Source organism: Populus trichocarpa, chromosome 2 (assembly GCF_000002775.5).
Source record: "Populus trichocarpa isolate Nisqually-1 chromosome 2, P.trichocarpa_v4.1, whole genome shotgun sequence".
Taxonomy (NCBI): domain Eukaryota; kingdom Viridiplantae; phylum Streptophyta; class Magnoliopsida; order Malpighiales; family Salicaceae; genus Populus; species Populus trichocarpa.
In genome coordinates this window covers 11780773-11800011 of record NC_037286.2, presented here as the reverse complement: position 1 = coordinate 11800011, position 19239 = coordinate 11780773, and the positions used below count along the sequence as shown (strand labels likewise).

General features: G+C 32.4%; 2 protein-coding genes across 2 annotated transcripts; both read right to left on the bottom strand.

The window, feature by feature from the left end:
- Positions 1 to 3837: 3837 nt before the first annotated feature.
- On the bottom strand, positions 3838 to 7986 carry LOC7494044 (COP9 signalosome complex subunit 1). Its single transcript, XM_002301294.4, has 6 exons — positions 7532 to 7986; positions 6765 to 7085; positions 5988 to 6104; positions 5797 to 5882; positions 4842 to 5076; positions 3838 to 4347 (listed from the first exon to the last, which is right to left on the bottom strand). The coding sequence occupies exons 1-6, from the start codon at positions 7910 to 7912 to the stop codon at positions 4177 to 4179; spliced, it is 1311 nt and encodes a 436-aa protein (XP_002301330.1). The 5' UTR covers positions 7913 to 7986; the 3' UTR covers positions 3838 to 4176.
- A 4264-nt stretch (positions 7987 to 12250) lies between these two features.
- LOC7461745 (probable methyltransferase PMT15) lies at positions 12251 to 18065 on the bottom strand. The gene is made up of 6 exons (XM_002301293.4): positions 17198 to 18065; positions 14580 to 14790; positions 14194 to 14491; positions 13401 to 13793; positions 12728 to 12805; positions 12251 to 12618 (listed from the first exon to the last, which is right to left on the bottom strand). Exons 1-6 carry the CDS (start codon positions 17858 to 17860, stop codon positions 12393 to 12395), a joined length of 1869 nt encoding a protein of 622 aa, XP_002301329.1. The 5' UTR covers positions 17861 to 18065; the 3' UTR covers positions 12251 to 12392.
- Positions 18066 to 19239: the final 1174 nt, after the last annotated feature.

The following is a 19239-nucleotide window of genomic DNA, read 5'->3' as shown; positions in this document are numbered from 1 at the left end:
ATTCAAGCAGAAGGATGGAAGAATTTCTCAGCTCATAGCCAAGAAAAAAAAGCGAATTAGACAATATAAATTGGATTGAGAATATGATAAAATATCCAACACCGTCTGCCACTGGGTACCATGCCTGAGATTTACTCATCCGTTCAGAATTGTTTATTTATTTTGATTTTAATTGGCTATTTACAAGATCATCCATGCCAAATTTCAAGACGATCGACTGGATAATAATAATAATAATAATAAGATGATTCATTTTTATATAACATTTATTAAATTTTCACCAAACTGTGCCAGAATATTCAATACTAACAACCCCTAGGTATCAGGCCAGTGACCACTCTCATCTTGCAGTGGAGAGGAGTTAAAGAGAGGATGAAATTATCATCCTCCATCTCCTCTATTGTTAATTTTAACAACCAGCCATATCAGCTCGAACTTATCACGGTAGCATGGCTAGGGAGTGTTTGGCACTACCGCTGGAAAGTGTTTATAAAAAATTTTAAATTTTTTAAATTTTGTTTTAAATTAATATATTTTTGATATTTTTAAATGGGTAGCCTCTTGCACGGGCATACACCCACATCCATTAATTGTTCCCACAAGCATTCCTTTTTTTGTCTATTATCAAATCCGGTCTAATTTAATTCGAGATCTAAAATCTTAACTAAATCTAAATTAGAAAAATCAGAGCTTATAAATTACCTAAAAAAAAACCATATCAGAGGGTTTCCTGTATTTTCATGGTCCTAGATTTCCTCATTAATATTATTATAGTTTGCAAAACATGTTAAAGTCATGTACTCTTATTTTCTCTGTATGTCTTTATATATGAATAAAATGCATGCAAGATGGTAGCTGCAATAACTTGTCTTGGCTTGTGAATTTGTTTTTATGGTTTCTTTATTTTATGTTTTGAGTTAAACTAAGTACTTTCAATTAATGTTTTTAGAGTCATGCATTAACTATATATTTTGTGAATATAATATACAAATCGGACATATAAAATTACGGAGAATGATTGAACTGAACTGAACAATTTATTTTATTTTATGTTAGATAGATGTTAGACAAAATAGAAAAACACATTGTAATGAGAATAATACATTTATTAAATTATAGCATTTATCTTACCCAATTCTTATTTTAATACAATGAATAAATATGCTCTTAGAAAATATTTATATTATTTAACTGTACAACTAGTATAAGGGTTCAATTTTCAACCAACATGGAAATAGTTTGTGTGTGTCATTCCTAATTAATATAGCAATTGGATGGTAATTAAATATCGGTCACGATTGAGACAGTTTTACAAACAAAGTTATTGAACAAATTATTAACATGAGGTTAATTCTGAATAATTGAGATAAATACAGAGGTTAAGCTCTGCAAACAACCTTCCAATATAAAAATTAAGCAGCTAAGCATAATTGAGTGCCCGCAGTTAGGTTTGAATATGTGTTCATCAAGATTCTCCAAAACACACAATCACAAGCTCTGTCGTTCTCTCTGCTAAAATAATTTGGGTTCCATCTCAAGCACGACTTCTTTTCAGATGGTTAGTAGTCCCGCCACCATTGTTACCAAAGCCATTCACTACCACAACTCTCATGCGGACGTGTTGATTGTGCTATAAAACAAGAAACACGAGAATTCACTGCCTCCACTTCCATTACACGATGCAAAACCATTATTTTGCCTGGATTCTTTACTAAACTCAGGGCACGCATAGTTCCATTCTCCATATTATTTTGTTTATTCGTTTCCCAGAATGAGTATCACATTTCATCCCAGATTGACTTGTATCAAGTTCATATGAAAAGAGTTCTAACAACCAATTGTATAAGGGGATATTGAAAGAATACTAATAATTGCCGGAAAGGTTCTCTCTTTCTATGAAATGTTTCAGTTGCCGGAAATCTCCCAAATTGTCAACTTAGTGTGAATCTTTCTCATCTGTTCCGTGTTGATGGATCAGTGTAGACTGTAGACCATATCTAAAAAGGTGAAAGGAGGGTGATAACCCACTATATCTAGACTTGCTTTCAAACCTAATATTTTTGAGTTCAGTTAAGTACTAAGCCTAAATAGATATTAATGTGACAAGTTACTAAATCCAATGTCCTTGAGTTCAACTACGCGCTGAGCCTAAAAAGATATATGTCTAGCGAGCGATCAGACCCAACATCATTAAGTTCACCTACACGCTAAACTATGTACTGAGCTCAAGTGAACATGACTCTGGTAAGCTGCTAGACTCATCGCCTCTGAGCTTAGTATTGTGCCAAGTCCAAGTAGGTATGAATCTGACGATCATTATAGGTCTCATGTTGGTTCACAAGACTTTGTTTATTTATTCTTATGATTTTTAATATAAAATATTAATGTCAATGATACTCATATCTCTACACCTCTAGGTATATAAAATTTTTCTAAGAACCTATCATATTTCCATCAATATTAGTATTAAGTAAGGGGTATTGATCTCTCATTAATACAATCAGGAGAAAATAACATTCCAAACCCTTTTATTCAAGTAACATGACTAGGTTTTATTGGTTATAAATATCAATTGAACTAACCAGGTAAAAGATTTATAATTTCTATTATCTAAGTATTCATACTTTAATTCTCATAGTATTTATCATACAAAAACAAGAACAAACATTCTTATTCTTAGAATTTAAAGCTCATTCTCTTATCTAATATAATTTTTTACTAAAAATTACTGACTTTATCATTGAAGGTTCTCTAAACTCAACTAAAATAAATTGTTTTGCAGGTGTTAGATTTTCTACCACCAACCATCTATTTTATAAGCTTTAAATAAGATAAAATTGACATGAATGTATGATTATCTATTATCCTAAAACTTCCTGAATATATTAGATTTTGAAATATCATTGCATGGGAATACACACACACGGATTAAGCAATGATGGGAGAGGGTAAAACGTTTATCTACACACACACACACGAAAGGATATATTTGGACATTGCTTGATCCACATTGGAAACTTTCTTTTGCACTGCCAAAACTGAATTAGCTTACTGAACATTTTGGACCCTTAGGCCTGCCAGTGATGAATAGAAAAACTTACAAGAAGAAAAGGATACGAGGATAGTGTCATGAAAAAGTTCTGACTAGGCCCAACAACTGAAGCTGGACTGCCTTAAATAATCTTGGTAAATCTAACAAACAAATGAAAATGCCTTCCTCACAAACAAAAATGTCAAAAAGGAAAATTTGATGAAAACAAAACCGAAACCTGAGTATAATTGAGCTTAAGGAACACCGGGCAATCAACCTTGCTATTGTTTTCGGTCAGGTCCAGTGATCTTAACAGCTTACACCTAATTATAAAAAAATTATCAATACACAGTGTTCGTACACACCGAGCATGTCTCTGGCATGAAAGGTCTTCCCATTAGACCGAGTTTCAATGGTGATGATCCCAGTCATCTCCAAACACGTAGGTGGTTGCCTAGTAGTATGTGAACAAGAGGGAAAATCAGAGACTGCTGTTGTGGTGATAATTGAATTTACTTTCTGTGATTGAAAATTTTCTATAACTGTTGTGGTGACACATTGGATCATTATCTGCAGAAAGATTCTTACTGAACGAGGAAAAAAACCAGTACAAACTCATTCAAGTTACAGCTACAAGTGTGTACAGCTCTTCAGAAGGCCAAGCATGTTGCTGCAGCAATTCACTTGCAAATATATATCACATTACCCAACTCCTGACTTTCATGGGACTTGATTCCTTGCCGGCTGTTCAATTGCGCTCACATTAGTTTACCATTCATCCACTCATCACCATACAGACACTCAAATTTGATTCCCCACATTCAATTCATATTTCCATACGTAGTCGTGTGATAGTGTAAAACAAGAAACAACGACCAAAAGGCTAAAAAAGGAGTGCGACAAAAAATTAGTAACCGCGACTTCTTGAATAAATCCAAGTATATACAAAAAACATCAGCCAGAAATTGGCAAGGTGAATTAGAATCTTGCACTCTTCCAAAATGCTCCTCCATGGAAACCAATTTTGTTTGCAGATTTAAAACCCCAATTCACCGCAGTAGGAGACCCAAGTTGGGGACTTCCCAGAAAGAAATAGAGACAATGTTGGCCACGTCTCTCATTGTCCTAGTTGACTGGAAATTCATTTAAGGTTTCCTAGATGCCTTGTATTCAAGTTTGATAAGATTTGCCCTCAGCAACATAGCCCGAACATCCCTATCAAACTCACTGCCTGTCTGCAGTACCCGCTGGAAAGTGGCATTCCTTTGATCTGCATGCCGTGCATATAGAATTTTGTTGTGAGAGTCAATTCGTGCCTGCAGAGGCATGATGTTCTTATCAGTAAGATATTGAAATAAAATGCGCAATGGTATGAAAGATTTGGCAGTGAGACCAGAAAACAATCACTGAACATGCCCAATAATACTGAAAAGTGATCAGGTCAAAACCCCCATCATGAAGGTCAAGGAATTCCAGTCACGGTGCATTTCCAACGCCTAGAAATTTCCTTCTTTTTTTTGGAAAAAAAGAGAAGGGTTCAGGCTATTTAGTGCTTGTTTAAGAGTGTGATAAAGGTTGCGTTTCAAAGTGATTTTCGCTCATAAATGCATCAAACTAACATTTTTTTTAAAAAAAAAAATCATTTTTGACATCATTAGCACATCAAAACAATTCAAAAACATTAAAAATAATAATTTTAAGCAAAAAGAAATTCAAATTTTGGGCAACCGATGTTTTAGCTGCAATGCCAAACACGCCCTTAAGCTGGACAATAGAGGGGGGAAATAGCAATGCAAATTTCAAGGCAAACCTGTATTTGATTGTCAGTAATCAAAGCTTCAAGTTCTTTCTCTAAGCTCGCAACAGTTGTTTTGAAAGCATTAGCCATCATGTGCAGATCAACAGACACAAATGGGTGTGTATACTGAATGAGAGCTTTGTTGCGGATTTGATCATACAGTGTCTGGACATGGTCATGCAAATGGATGTCAAGCATCAGGTTTGCTTTAAGATTTCCCAGATAATCCAGACAAGAAGCATAATGGCTGCAACAGAAAACAGAGTAAAGGAGAAAATTTTGTTTATATAACACACCTCAAGCCCAGCAACAAAGATATAACTACTGGAAAGCATATGAGAAAAGACAATGAAAAAGAAAATAGAGCACTCAACTATACTCCAGGATATCAATTAGAGTTGAACAGTGATAAATTTAAAAATATGAATGTAAGCTCAGCTGATGGAAAAAGACACTAAAATAAGAAGGCAACTGATGTCTCAGGCTACCAATTGGTGTTAAATATCAAAATGTTGACATTATAATGCAAACTCTCCAAGCAGCCTTGTACAATTCGCTAATCTGACACAAGCAAGATGAAATGAGAAGGAACCGTGTTTTCCTTCTTTTCCAGCTTTTTCCTGCTTTAAGTAGAAAAAAGACTACAGGAAAACAGAAAGCTTAACCCAAAAAGATTTCTTTTGGAACTTGGAAAGGTTGATCCCAGAGATTATAGATCTATTAATTGAGACAAACTCTTGGAAAAAATGAGCTAGTATTGAAAATCTTCCCAGTGTTAAAGAACTCATTTGCTCAAAATCAAAATCCAGGACTTTGATTCAAGAAAAAGAAAAGATCCTACCAACATGTGATTTCTTGAATTTTACAATATAGAGCAGAATGGCTCATTTCCATCTTGCAAGAATATATCATCATGAAGTCAGAATTAAAAATGCAAATCAAATCGTGTACCATCATAATGAATTACCTTGAGTAGAAATCATGAATAAGCTCTCTCACTTCAGGTACCAACTCCAAGAAATTACGAAAGTTGATACTGTCTATGACTTTGTTCTGCCAAACAAAAGCATTGATTAGAAACTATCTCTTAAGTACATTAACAGCCAGAGAAAAACAAGTTAACAGGGAGAAGTTGAGAAGAAGGAGAAGATGATACACCTTCAGCTCCATCCGGTCAAAACTTGCAAGTGCACAAAGTCCTCCATATGTTGCAACATCTTGAGGAGCAATAACTTCATTGTATGAATTTCCCAATTCAGGACCCACTTCCAGGAACTGCACCCATAGAAAGATAAGATGCACAAAGTACGATCACAATTACAATAAAGATGCGAGTTACCTCTAAATGCCCATCCAAGTTAAACAATATCGAAAATGAGCGCATAAAAAGGGTACTTGATTCATCAAAATGGCTGAGCAGCTGAATTTCAGTAATATAACAAGCACCCTTCAACTTCAAGTTTTCAACAGTTAAACGAAACGCTGACCAATGCCTACTTAGAATGCAAAGAAGATACAGTATCTCTATCAGCAATAAATGACAATATTCCATCAATAAACAGGAAAAAAAGATTCTTAAATAGCTGAAAGCATAATCATTAACTTGATAATTCCAAAAGATACTTATAAGATGCAAATGTGGCGCTGTGAGTTCTTTACAGCCAGAAAGATCACAGGAAATACAACTCACACAAAGCAACCAAAGGTACTTGAACACAACCAGTAAGCAATTCAGATAATTTTAACACGGAGAGAGAGAGAGAAAGCAAATATCAGCTGTGTAGTCCAATTCTTACTTATCTTAACTGCATCCTATGTAATTATAATGCTAAAAATGCAGAATTACCAATAATGCACGAGTTAAAAGGAAAGGAGAAAAAATGGAGAGACCATATTGATACTAAACAGAATACATTGGAAGTACACAACACAAACCTTTCGAGCAGCGAGTTTGTATTTTTTAGCATCCAAATTAGCCAATCCCGCAGCACAACGTAGTTTTGAGACTGTATTAGGGTCAAGGGCATCCGCTGTTTGTTCTGCTTTGTTGATATAGCTCGTGACATGAGTAAATTGACCCATCTCAATGCTCACAAGAATTGCACTCATACACATATGAATAACGTGCTTTGATGTAGTGCAATAATCACGAGTACGAACATAACTTTTAAAGGCATCCGCAAGGGAACCATGAGCGTAATAGTAATCTCCAAAATCATTATATCCCATTCTTATGCTTTCTTTTATCAAATTTGTCTGCACAACACAATAAATAGAAAAGAAAAGAAAATTAAATCACACCAGCAAAGACAGTCATCATAAAAGTGAACAAAGGGGAGAAATTTACTTAATCCTACACCAAGTCTCAACTGTCATAATCAGAAGGATAATCATAAAAATGTGGCAGAGATACAACTACATAATCTCCTTTTATAGCAAATACATATCCACCATGCCACAGTAAGCCAACAAAACAAACACCGCTCTATCTTAAAAAGAAAAGAAAAAAGCAACCAGCATTAAATTAACAAAATAATCATCACTAAAACAAACCCACAACAAAAACCATAACCAATGTTTAATACTTGCATTACAGAGTAAATGTAGACATAATATGAATTCCGAAAATCACCAAAAGAATAATAATCACTGAAAGAGGCTCATAATTTTTTTAAAAGAAAAAACAAATCAGTGCTTTTTACCCTGTAAGCATTAAGTTCATTCTCAAGCTTCTCTTTCCTCTGATCGGCTCTTCTATCCACCATCTCACACCAAGCACTATCCATCCCATAATTATCCCCCAACCTCCCATCAATCTTATGCACTACATCTCTAAACAATTGCGTGTTCTCTCCTTTCTTGATCTCTTCGTAAGCCATTCGAAGCGCTTCCATCTGCATCGCCGTATTGTTATTCTGACCACACTGGTCCGCGATAAACAGTAACCGCGTGATTTTCGTTCTTCCTGTGTACAGTCCAGCATATGCTTCGATGTCAAGTTGTTCGCTGCTTATGATTGGTCTGTTTCGGCTGTTTGAGCTTTCGGCTTCTCCGTTGGCGTAGATCTCGTCGTCCGGTTCCATTGAATAAGAATTTTGTGGGTTAGGGTTTTTTTGGGTTGGTGAATGACTACTGCTTGATTTATCTTCCTGGACGGTGGGTTTTATATGGACGTTTGTCTAGACTAAAGTCACCTAAAGTCGGCGTCGTTTCTCTTTAGTCCTTGAACCAATATATATATATTGAATTATTGAATTATATAAATAATGTAAGGAAACAAAAAAAAAAAACAAAAAAGAGAAAAAAACTTGAAAATATTAATAATTGCTGAGGTGAGATGATTTGACATGGTTTATGCATCAGATTTTTTTAAAGAAACAACCTTGCCGTGAGGATCGAGAAAAAAAAGAGTCTTACTTTTCTGAGGAACCTTGAAAAAGCAAGAAATGGTGCACAGGTAATTCAATTGTTTCTTGAGAAATTATACAAAGCACCAAGCATCCCATTCAATTGACCCTGTCTTAGCTAGTGGGCTTTAAGTTCATTGATACTGTTATACAAAAAAAAAAAAAAAAAAACAACTTAGTTTCGTTTGTTTGTTGAAAAATAATTTCTTTTTAGAAAATAAATTCTGAAAAAATAAATTATTTTCTGATGTTTGGTAGTATAATGAAAAATAAGTTGGAAAACACTTTCCAGTGTTTGGTTATGTCATGGAAAATAAATTAGAAAATAACTTATTAATATTTTATTTTTCTCAAGTCTATTAAAATAATGAGAAACAAATCTTACAAATTAAAAAGTTGAATGAGAATGAAATTAAAAAAAATATATAATTTCATAAATTATCTCAAATAAAATAAATAATAATCAAAATAATAAAGATCAAATCTAAAAAATAAAAAAATAAAAGATGAAGAAATTAAAATAATAATAATTAATATTTCATAAATTATTTCAAATAAAATAAGTAACAATAAAAAGAATGAAGACCAAATTTGATACATAAAAAATTTCAATAAAAAAATGATAAGGGAAAAGCAAATAACAATTATAAAAATGAGGACTAAAGTTAATATAAAAATTAAATTTTAAGAGATGAAATTGAAAAATAAATATTCAAAACAAAATATATATAGCAATCAAAAGTTTGAGGACCAAATTTGATATAATCAGCAAATAATATGACATTTCTAAATTTTTAACAACTTCCGGAAAGTGTTTTCCGCTCAAATTTTCCAGGAAAACACTTTTCTGGAAACCAAGTCAAATTTTTCTTTGACTGGAAAGTGTTTTCCGTTGATCAATTTTTCTAATGGCAAACAAACACAAGAAAGTTTGGAAAGTGAATTCCCAGAAAATAAATTCCAAAAAACAAACATAGCCTAAAACAAAAGATAAATTCCCTGTAATCATCTATGTATATATCTAATTGTTTTTTCATATAACAGGATCAATGAACTTAAAGCCCATTAGCTAAGGTTAACACAGGGTCCATTGGAATATATATAGACACATGTTATGATTATTTTGCTCTTTCAAAAAAAAAATCATAAGGCTTGGATTGGAGGTTATATTAGTCTTTTTACATGGCTCATTAGTTGATTGTATGATGTCAATGTATGACTTTTTTTTTATTTTTAAATAATTAAATGTCTTAATCACCCTCAATTTAAAAAAAATTTAAAGGTCAACTTTGCCCAGGCAATCAAGGGAAAATGAACCATGAATCTAGGGCCATCTGGTCTTTTCAAATAATTTTTATTGTAAATCTAAAAGACATAGAGGGTGATTTGGTCTTTCTCTCTCAAAATATTATTTGTTAATCAATAAAGTTGCTGACATGTGTCACGCGTCATGACACACCTTTATTTTTTTTCTTTTCTATTTCCTCCCCGAAAAATACAGTTCCTTCTTTTGTTTTCTATTTCAATTTCAATCCTTATTCTTTTGAATTTTTTTTACCCTTTAATTGATTTTCTTTTCAATTTAGTCCCTCAATTCTAATTTGGCATGTTTTAGTTTTTTCAATTGTTCTTTATTGTTTTGATTTCTAATTTTTTTCCCTACCCTTTTTTGTGAAAGTTTTGTTTATTTTCAATTTAATCCTCAATTCTAATTTGCTATATATAATGTTTTTCAATTTGGACTTCTTCTTTTAATTTCTAATTTTTTTTCTTCGGTCTTTTTATTGAGATTTCAATGGTTTTCCCTTTTATCTTTCAATTCAAATTTGTTATGTTTTGTTTTTTTCTAATTTGGTCCCTATATTTTGATTTTTTTGTCCTTTTTTATTTTTTTTTTGTTTTCAATTCAACCCTTCAATCAAAGAATTATTCTTACCCTCTAATTTATTTTTTATTTTGATTTTCAATCTCATTATTTTAATTGTTATTTTTTTCAAATCCTTTGATGTAATTGTTTTTTTTCAGTAATTTCATCATTCGACATTTGATTTGTGGAAAACTAGACTTCTTGGTTTTCTCATGTATGATGCTTCCTGTGTAATGACATATGTCACAAGTTTTAAAAGTTATCAATAACATAACTTTCAAACTTGACTCGAGGGTCAACTCGAGGCAAGTCCTAGGACACAGATCAAGTGGGTTGACCATTCTTTTTATTTTATAAACATATAAAAATGACATAATTTTGAAAAAAATAAATAAATAAGGTCAAAGGGTTTTTAGTAGTTTTTCCCAAGGCTAATTGGGTTACGGGTCAACCCTGTTTTTTGATCGGATAATACCGGGTCAATCCTCCCCCTATTTTTATTAGAGCCCGGCTTGGTCTAGCCCCTAGATTACCCGAGTCACAGGTCAAACAATATTTGTTGAATTATTTCTATCTCATTGCCTAGGCCATAAGTTTTGAGGGTTATCCAAGTTGACCCGCCTCTTATTATTTAGATTACATGTTTATCACACAACCTCAAGTGTGCTTGAGTCAGGTTTTTTCTATTTTTTTTTATTTAATAACATACTTCTTGAGGTTTTTTTCTCAGGTTATCGTGATTATTTTTTTAAAAAAAGTTATTCATTTACAATCGTTGTCAATTTTTTTTATTATCTCATTAAAATAAAACTTGTTTATTCAACCCGGTTGAGACTATAATTTGGTTTTTATTTTTTTGATTTTTTTGTTCTATTGTTATTTTTTTTTCAATTTAACCCTTTGATCAAAGAATTGTTCTTTCTCTCTAATTTATTTTTTATTTTATTTTTCATTCTCATTTTTTTAATTGTTATTTTTTTTATCATGCAATTGATTTATTTTCCTGATTTTATTATTCGATATTTGATTTGTTGAGTATTGGATTTGGACCTTTTTATTTTTTCATATACGGTGCTTCCATTTTAACAACCTGTATCATGGGTTTTAAAAGTTATATATCGAATACTTTTCAATCCCGACTCGAGGATCACCTCAAAGTAAGTCATAGGTCACGAGTCAGGTGAGTTGACTCGGATCAAATTATTTTTTCTTATTTTATAAATATGTAAAAATAACATTGTTTTTTTATAAAAATAATTCACTAGGTTTTTACATAACTAATTGGATAGTTAAAACTATAACCTGAGTTATTATTATTTTTCTTTAAAATATACTTGAGACATCTAAAGATCTTACAAAAAAATTAGTGCATGCCCATGCCTAGTTGATTTCATATTAAAAGGGTGTTTGAAAGTATGATAATAGTTGTTTTTTAAGTGATTAGCATATTAAAACGATTTAAAAATATTAAAAAAATTAAATTTTAATAAAAAATAAGTTCAAACTCTTTCCTAAACTATGCCTGAAAAATCATAGCTTCGATTTGGCAAAATTATCTCCGTAGTGATTACCTTAATTCTCTGTTATGATGAATACAACTAACCACTTATATAATTTTTAACATTAAAACTAGATTTCCTTTTTTTTCTAACATTACATATAACCACTTATATAATTCTATATAATTTCTATATTTTGATAAAAAAATTTCTAGAACTGACTTTGTACTGTTGCATTTATAACTTCTAAGTGTGAATTATTTTTAAAATGTTTTTTACTTGAAAATATATTAAAATAATATTTTAAAAAAAACATTATTTTTAATATTAACATATTAAAATGATCTAAAAACATAAAAAAAGTATTAATTTAAAGCAAAGAAAAAAATAATTTTTTTTTAAATTTTTTCAAAAACACTTTTAAAACACAACAACAAATAGGAAATAAATCTAGAAGTTTTTTTTTTTGTTATTTTTCCAATTAATTTTGGATTTTAATTATTCTCTATTATTCTACAATATTAGAATTGCAATCTTAGTACCCTAACTTTTATTTTCAACATACCCTACGCATTTAAACAACACTGAAACTGAATTATTGAATTTTAAAAGCCAAGTTACCTACTAGAATGAAAAATGGCGGAAACAGAAAAAAAGCGTTCTCTTGATGAACGTATAATATATATATAAAAATATAAGCCATAAGGGTGTAAAGAATGTTTGTGATTATAAATTTAAAAAACTCCAAAAAAATAAAATAAAAATTCCATCTCAAAGCAGCAACCCCTCCTTAATCTTGGTCTGGACGTGGTGCTGTCCAATACTTTTTGGTTGCAAAAAGAATCTTCTCCCTCTCGTGAGGGCTACTTTCATGGTCTGTAATTCTGCCATCCCATTGCATCGCATCCATGATAGCCTTGACATTCAGCAAGATATCGACGTCGTCTCTGATAATAACACTACCTTCCGGCCTCAAGATCCTATCCATTTCTAGCAGAATATCTTCCACACCACATCTGCAGTGCCAAGCACCAGTGGATAAATTACGAGGATCAGTATCTTCGCCATGTACAAAGGCAGTACATACAGTCAAAGCCGCATAAACAACACAGAAATTAATCTCACCTATTCTCATAGAGGCTGAAAAGAGAATCAGCGTGAATAAAATCGTAAGTCCTTGGGTAAGTAGACATGGCTTCGCACCTGGAAAGAGACAAATCAGTAAGCAGGTAGTAGTAACAACCTCAACTTGATTGAATGAGCCTGGCTGCTTGAGCATAGGGACACTGTGTATGACTAATAATAGTAAATCATGTGAGAACAATAATTTCATTAATAAATATTATTCATTAACATGTTTGATGTCACTTGCGCTGACAAAAACAAGTCTTGCCAACAATAGACTGATCTGGAAGTTTACTACAATCTGCAAAAGCATCCACCACAAAGCGGTTGTGGGTCTGGGTGGTTTACCTGCTGCTTTTCTAGGATGCCCTACTATAGAGTAGCAACAATTATGTATGAAAATCCCGATTTTCTTTTCCTTCCGCACAGTTAAAAGGAGCTCTTGGAGAAAGGAAATGTATTTTCAAGAAAAAAAACATATAAAAAGTAGTGTTTTTACCGTATTTTCAAACACTCCACATGCATGTTCCTTTAATCAGTGAAAGTACCTTAAAAACTCTTGGTGAAGTGTTTCATTCTTAATTTCTTACACATCATGTTATGTGAAATTATAGCTAACCGGTCCCTTAATCAAACTACTTGTACCTAATTGGAATGAGATTAAAAAGCATACCAATTTTGATACGTTCCAATTAGGCCACGCTGGAAAATGACCCCCAAAGTATTCATCTTTGCCTGGACAGGGACAACATTCATAACCCACACTGGATCATCAACAAGAGCAGCTGCAAAGCCCCCTAAATGGGCGTTCATATCGAGCAAGTTACGGTACCGCCCAGTCTTCGCTAGCTGGTAGTCGATCTTCTTGTAATATGCTACTCTTTTCTTCCATAACTCTGAATTTTCTACGAAACTATTTGCTGCAAGTCCCTCCAAACCTCCACTACTAATCCTAGGAGGGATCGCGTTCAACCTCTCAGGCCATTTTGCTAGCTGCCCACCAGCTATATCTCTAATGCTAGCCACTTCAGGCAGCGGTGTCAAACAAGTCTCCATCTTGGTGTACCTATAAAACGAAAATAAAATAACAAAAAACCCAATCAAACAGTGCAAAAGCAAATGAGCATTATAGGAGATTAGTGGGCAATTTTTTTTTATTTTGAAAGCGCCTATTCACTGCTTGTTTCAGCAACCAAGTTAAAGCATAAAGTGCCCAAAAGAGAGGGCAGGGAAGAAAAATGCCACCTAAAAATAAGAATTTAGGTGGTCGAATACGTTGAGTATCGCAACTAAAGAGTCCCTACTTGTTTGCTTGCAGAAGTAAATTCATTATTAAAAGCAAGGGATAGTGTGTTTTATGACATGACATATGCCTAACCCAACCCACTCCAATCAAATGTTTTCTGAGGCACATGACATCAGAACCCAGGACAAACAAGTGTCAACTCAAATTGAAAGCTACTTACCATGCCATATCAGGATTTTGTGACTTGCAAAAGAGTGGGCGTTTGAACACCTTCCTGTTAACTTTGCAATGGACGTGATTGGTGGGTTTTTGCCAAATAGCAATATCATTCCTTTGAACCAGTTTTCTCCAGCACAGGCTCTTGGCTACTCTCTCAATCTGAGATTGCTCTGCTCGAAGATCTTCACGTGTTCTGTTCCAGCCCTTCCAGTGAGTTTCCCAGTTAATCGGCGGCCCCGACAGAATCCAGTATCCACCCGGACGTAGAATTCTATCAATCTCAATAAGGTATTGTCCGTCTGCTCAGAACATTTCTCAAGAACTAAATCAAATCATGTAAAACACATTATCAAGTAAATCACAAGTAAATTGTAGCATCTGCACTACCATATTGGCCCCAGGGAACGAGGCAGCGAGAGCAATGAGCCATGTCGAAGGATCTTGAAGGGTAAGGTAGCCTAATGGAGGCAATAATTCCAATCAACGCAGGGACTCCACGTTCAAGAGCAAATTGCACCTGAGACACATGGGTGTCTCTTGGTGCAAATGACACTGTTAGAATATTCCTTGAGAGAAGGTAAGCTCCCCAGCTTGCAACCTGCAACATATTGAGGTCAATGAATTAAGAGAAGAGGGCCCATTTCCAATAATTGATAATTGATTAAAGGGATTGAATTCTTCAAACGTACAGAAATGTCAAATGATTGAACAAGGGAATCATCACGGCCAACATAAATACATATTAATAAGCAGTGAAAAAAATTGCATGATAACGTGTATCGAACAAGTTACGATCGATCGCCTTTAATTAGATATGATATGCCTAATTGATATTAAAATAATTTTGATTATATAGTGATCAGATTAATTTGTTAAGAACTCCTGTCAGAGCTAATAAAAATTAAAGGAGGGGAGAGGACGGTTCTATAATTATTCGTTTACTATCATGGGCGGAAGGTTGATTCGGTGAAATAATTATTTCTATGCTGTCTTTCTTAAAAATCAAACTCAATTACATATGGCGTGTAAGAAAAGAAGACTGATGTCATCAAATTACGTAGGTAGGTTGAAATTTGAGTTGTAAATTGAGGCAAAAGCAGTTTATTTTTTGGATGGTGTTTTTGAAAAATAAATTTATTTTTGAATGTTTATTAGTATCATAAAAAATAAATTTAAAAATGCTTTCTAGTATTTCACTATATCAATAAAAATAAATTAAAAATAATTTATTAATATTTTTTTCAAGTTTATTAAAATAACAAGGAACAAATCTTGCAAATTAAAAAGTTGAATAAGATTAAATTTGAAAAAAAAAATCTAATTTTACAAATTATCTCAAATAAAATAAATAACAATCAAAATAATAGAGATCAAATCTAATAGATAAAAAGGTTGAAAGATGATGAAATTAAAAAATAATAATTATAATTTCATAAATTATTTAAAATAAAATAAATAATAATCAAAAGAATGAGGATCAAATCTGATAGATAAAAAAAATTTCAATTAAAAAAATGATAAGAGAAAACAAATAACAATCATAAAAATAAGAACTAACATTAACATAAAAATCAAATTAAATCAAATTCTAAGGGATGAAATTGAAAAAAAAAAGATTCATAACAAAATATATAGCAATCAAAAGTTTAAGGATCAAATTTAATATAATCAGCAAATAACATGACATTTCTAATTTATTCATAACTTTTAGAAAATGATTTTCATTAACCAATTTTTCTAATGACAAACAAAAACAAAAAAATTTAGAAATTAATTTACAGAAAACAACTTTCCATGAAACAAACGGAGCCTGAGTTTGACATTGAGGTAACTATTTGTTGATAATTTTTTTTTTGTTTAAAATTAATTTTTTTATATTTTTAAATTGTTTTGATGTGTTAATATTAAAAATAAATTTTAAAAATAAAATAAATATTTTAATACATTAAAAAAAAACATTTTGAAGAATAATGCAATAATACGTTTCCAGAGACTTGTTAATTAATGATTGTTTACTGGGGTAACTTAGATATGCAAAAGGCATTCCCAGAGATCAAACAAATGATTATCCCTTGCTAACCACTTTACTTGAAATTGAAGGATTTTTAAAAAAGAAAACAAACACAAACTTGTCAAGATCTATTTGTTAACTCGATCTCCTCCAAAACTAGGTGCCTGTTAAGAAACCTTGCGCCATTAAACTGTGCTTTACGTTTGTTTTCATGAAGAAAAAATAAAACTAATCTCGTCCACTGTTAAGTTCTCCTTGACTTGACCCACAGAAAGATCAAGTCTATTTAGGCTTTATAATATAAAGAAAAAAGCATCCTTTTGCTGGGCTGCCTGGCGACGGGTTTAACCCATCAGACTTTCTTGTTCAAGGATAGTTGACCCAGTGTGATATTAATTATTCTCAGAAAACTGACCCATAATATTAACATGGAAATCTGCTCCGAAGTAAGACTTTCATGAATCCTAGCACGCATATTAATTTCTACATCCACCTTCTCTCAATCTAGCATGAAATCTCACTTTCAGGAAGTTTACACTGATTTTCCACTATAATGACGTTACAGTTTCTTCCCGGAAACTACTGGCTTTTCTTTCTTTGAAGGGCACTAATGAAGATTAAACCTCCTACATATTATTCAATTATTAGGCCCAGAACTGAAAATTGGACAACCCTACAGTATTTCCCAAAATTTACCATGCATGATAATAAAAGAGGAGAAACATCAAACTAGTCTAATGCAAGCTCACGATCGCCTTCTTCAAATGCTACTTGATTAGAAAAATAAAAATAAAGAAAATCAAGCAAACATGTCCAGCCAGCTCAGTACCAGCAAACAACGTATTTTTAATTCTTTTTCAAAAAATTATAAAGATGAAACTTCAACTCTATCGAAACAACGTTTTAGAAACACTAAAACCGCCCGATTCAATATCCATCTCTTCAAGAAACAGTAAAGAACACAAGGGTAAAATAGAGTGAAGATGTTACGTACCCCGCAACCAGTATCGATGGCAGTCCTTATTGACCCATCTTTGAGATTTATCAGCTTCCCTATGTCATCAATATAAGCATCAGCACCGCGAGGAAACATGGTTCCACCACCCGGGAACCTGAGCCGCTCTCCTTCTACGCGGACCCAATTCTGATTCTTCTTCTCAACCGTCAAATCTTTATGTGGCACATTAGCATACCATGCCAATTCTCTACTCTCCGGCCAGCTAAAAGGCATCTTATAACCATACGGAGGCGGTACACGACACTTCAAGATCTCATGGCTCTCCGGGCAGTGTCTCTCTCTGTATACAAGTCTATCCCTATCAAATCTTAACGAACGGTCAACGTCCTCACATGGGGTGTACTCACTGTACTTAGGGTCACATGGCGGGAAGTGATGCTCACGCGCCACCGGAGGTTTTGGGTCTTGAGCAAAGTGGCGTGCTGCAAAATCTAGCGTTGTGGTGCTGTGATTTGTGGGGGCGCATCTGAAAGCTGTGATTGAGGATGATGATGTTGTGTTAATAGAGATAGTGCCACGAGAGTTTTGATAAAAACCTGCCAAATAAAAGACTGTACATAGGATTATGGTTATTGTGATTTTGTAGAGATTGAGTTTCTTGGCTTTGAATGTGAGATAAGAAGGAGATAATATTGCCATTTAAACTGAAACCAGACAAAACAAAACCAGCCCCTCAATTGCAAGATATCAAGGAGGGGTGTGTGTGTGTGTGTATATACTGTGAATATATTCAATTTTTAATATGAGTTGTATTTTGTAGAGAGGGATAGGGGAAGATTCAACGTGAGAGTAACGACGAGTAAACGTTTCAAGAGGTGGGATTAGGGGGAGGTCTATGGAGGACCAAGAAGAAGAAGAGAGTATATATATGGGGGAGGGAGATTGAGGATCACGCGCGTACGCGCTCCCCCCGTGAGTAGTTTAATGGTTGTTTGTTACTAGAACTCATCTGCAAAGCGTGTAATAATTAATAGAATTTGTGTGGTTTTTAAGGTTCGGATTCTTTGTCCATATTTTACTTTCGTCCATTTATGAAACCCGCCGTATCCTTTTCAGGATATTTCACTAGTAAAATTAAAATAATTAATCATAAAAATTCTAATGATTTAAATTTAATAAGAAAGTGTATTTCTTAAACCAAAACTTTCCTTTTATTATTCATTTTTGTTTACGCAAACATTTTTTTTTTAATCAAAAACATAGTTAAGAACTTAACATTATTGTTAGAAAATGTTTTTAAAAAGTAATTAAATTATTTTAATGCGAAAATATAAAAAAATAAAACAATAATTAATTATCAATAAAGTAATTTTTAATATTACAAAAAAAAAATAAGTGAATAACTAATGAGATCTTATTAGTTATTTTTTTTATTATTTATTTTGATGAAAAAAACAAACACAAGTAAATAAAATAAAATAAAATTCTTGTCCCATGAAAAATAATAATGATACATTCACTTAGTATTTCTTTATTATATTTGTATTTTGTTTTCAAAGTATGTTTTAGAGAATAACTAATAAAATACTACTAGTTATTTCTGAAGAACCATAAAATTTATTTGGAAAAGATGGCATAATCGAATGATTTTTCACATGTTATTTTAATAATTTTATTTAAAAAGAATTTTGTTATAAAATTAAACAATCAAATAAATAAAGAAAAAAAAAGATGGATGGCCTCAAATAATATCTGGATCACGCGCTTGGGTTTTTTTAACCCATACAGACAAGGTATCATCCGCCTAAACTATTTTTTTTTTTTTGAAACATATAGGGTGTGTATCATCCGAATTTTTTTGTTTAATTTTTATCTTTTTAATTGTTTTATACGGGTAATTTTTTTTATATAGAAGATTACTAATAATTATCAATAATACAAGAAAAATCAATTATTACGAAACTATAGTATGTGTAAAAGATGTATTATGCAATGTTCAGGTTGTGTTTGAATTCCTGTTCGTGTTTTAATATTAGAATATATAGGATCAGATGGTTTGATTTTTTTTTTATTATTAA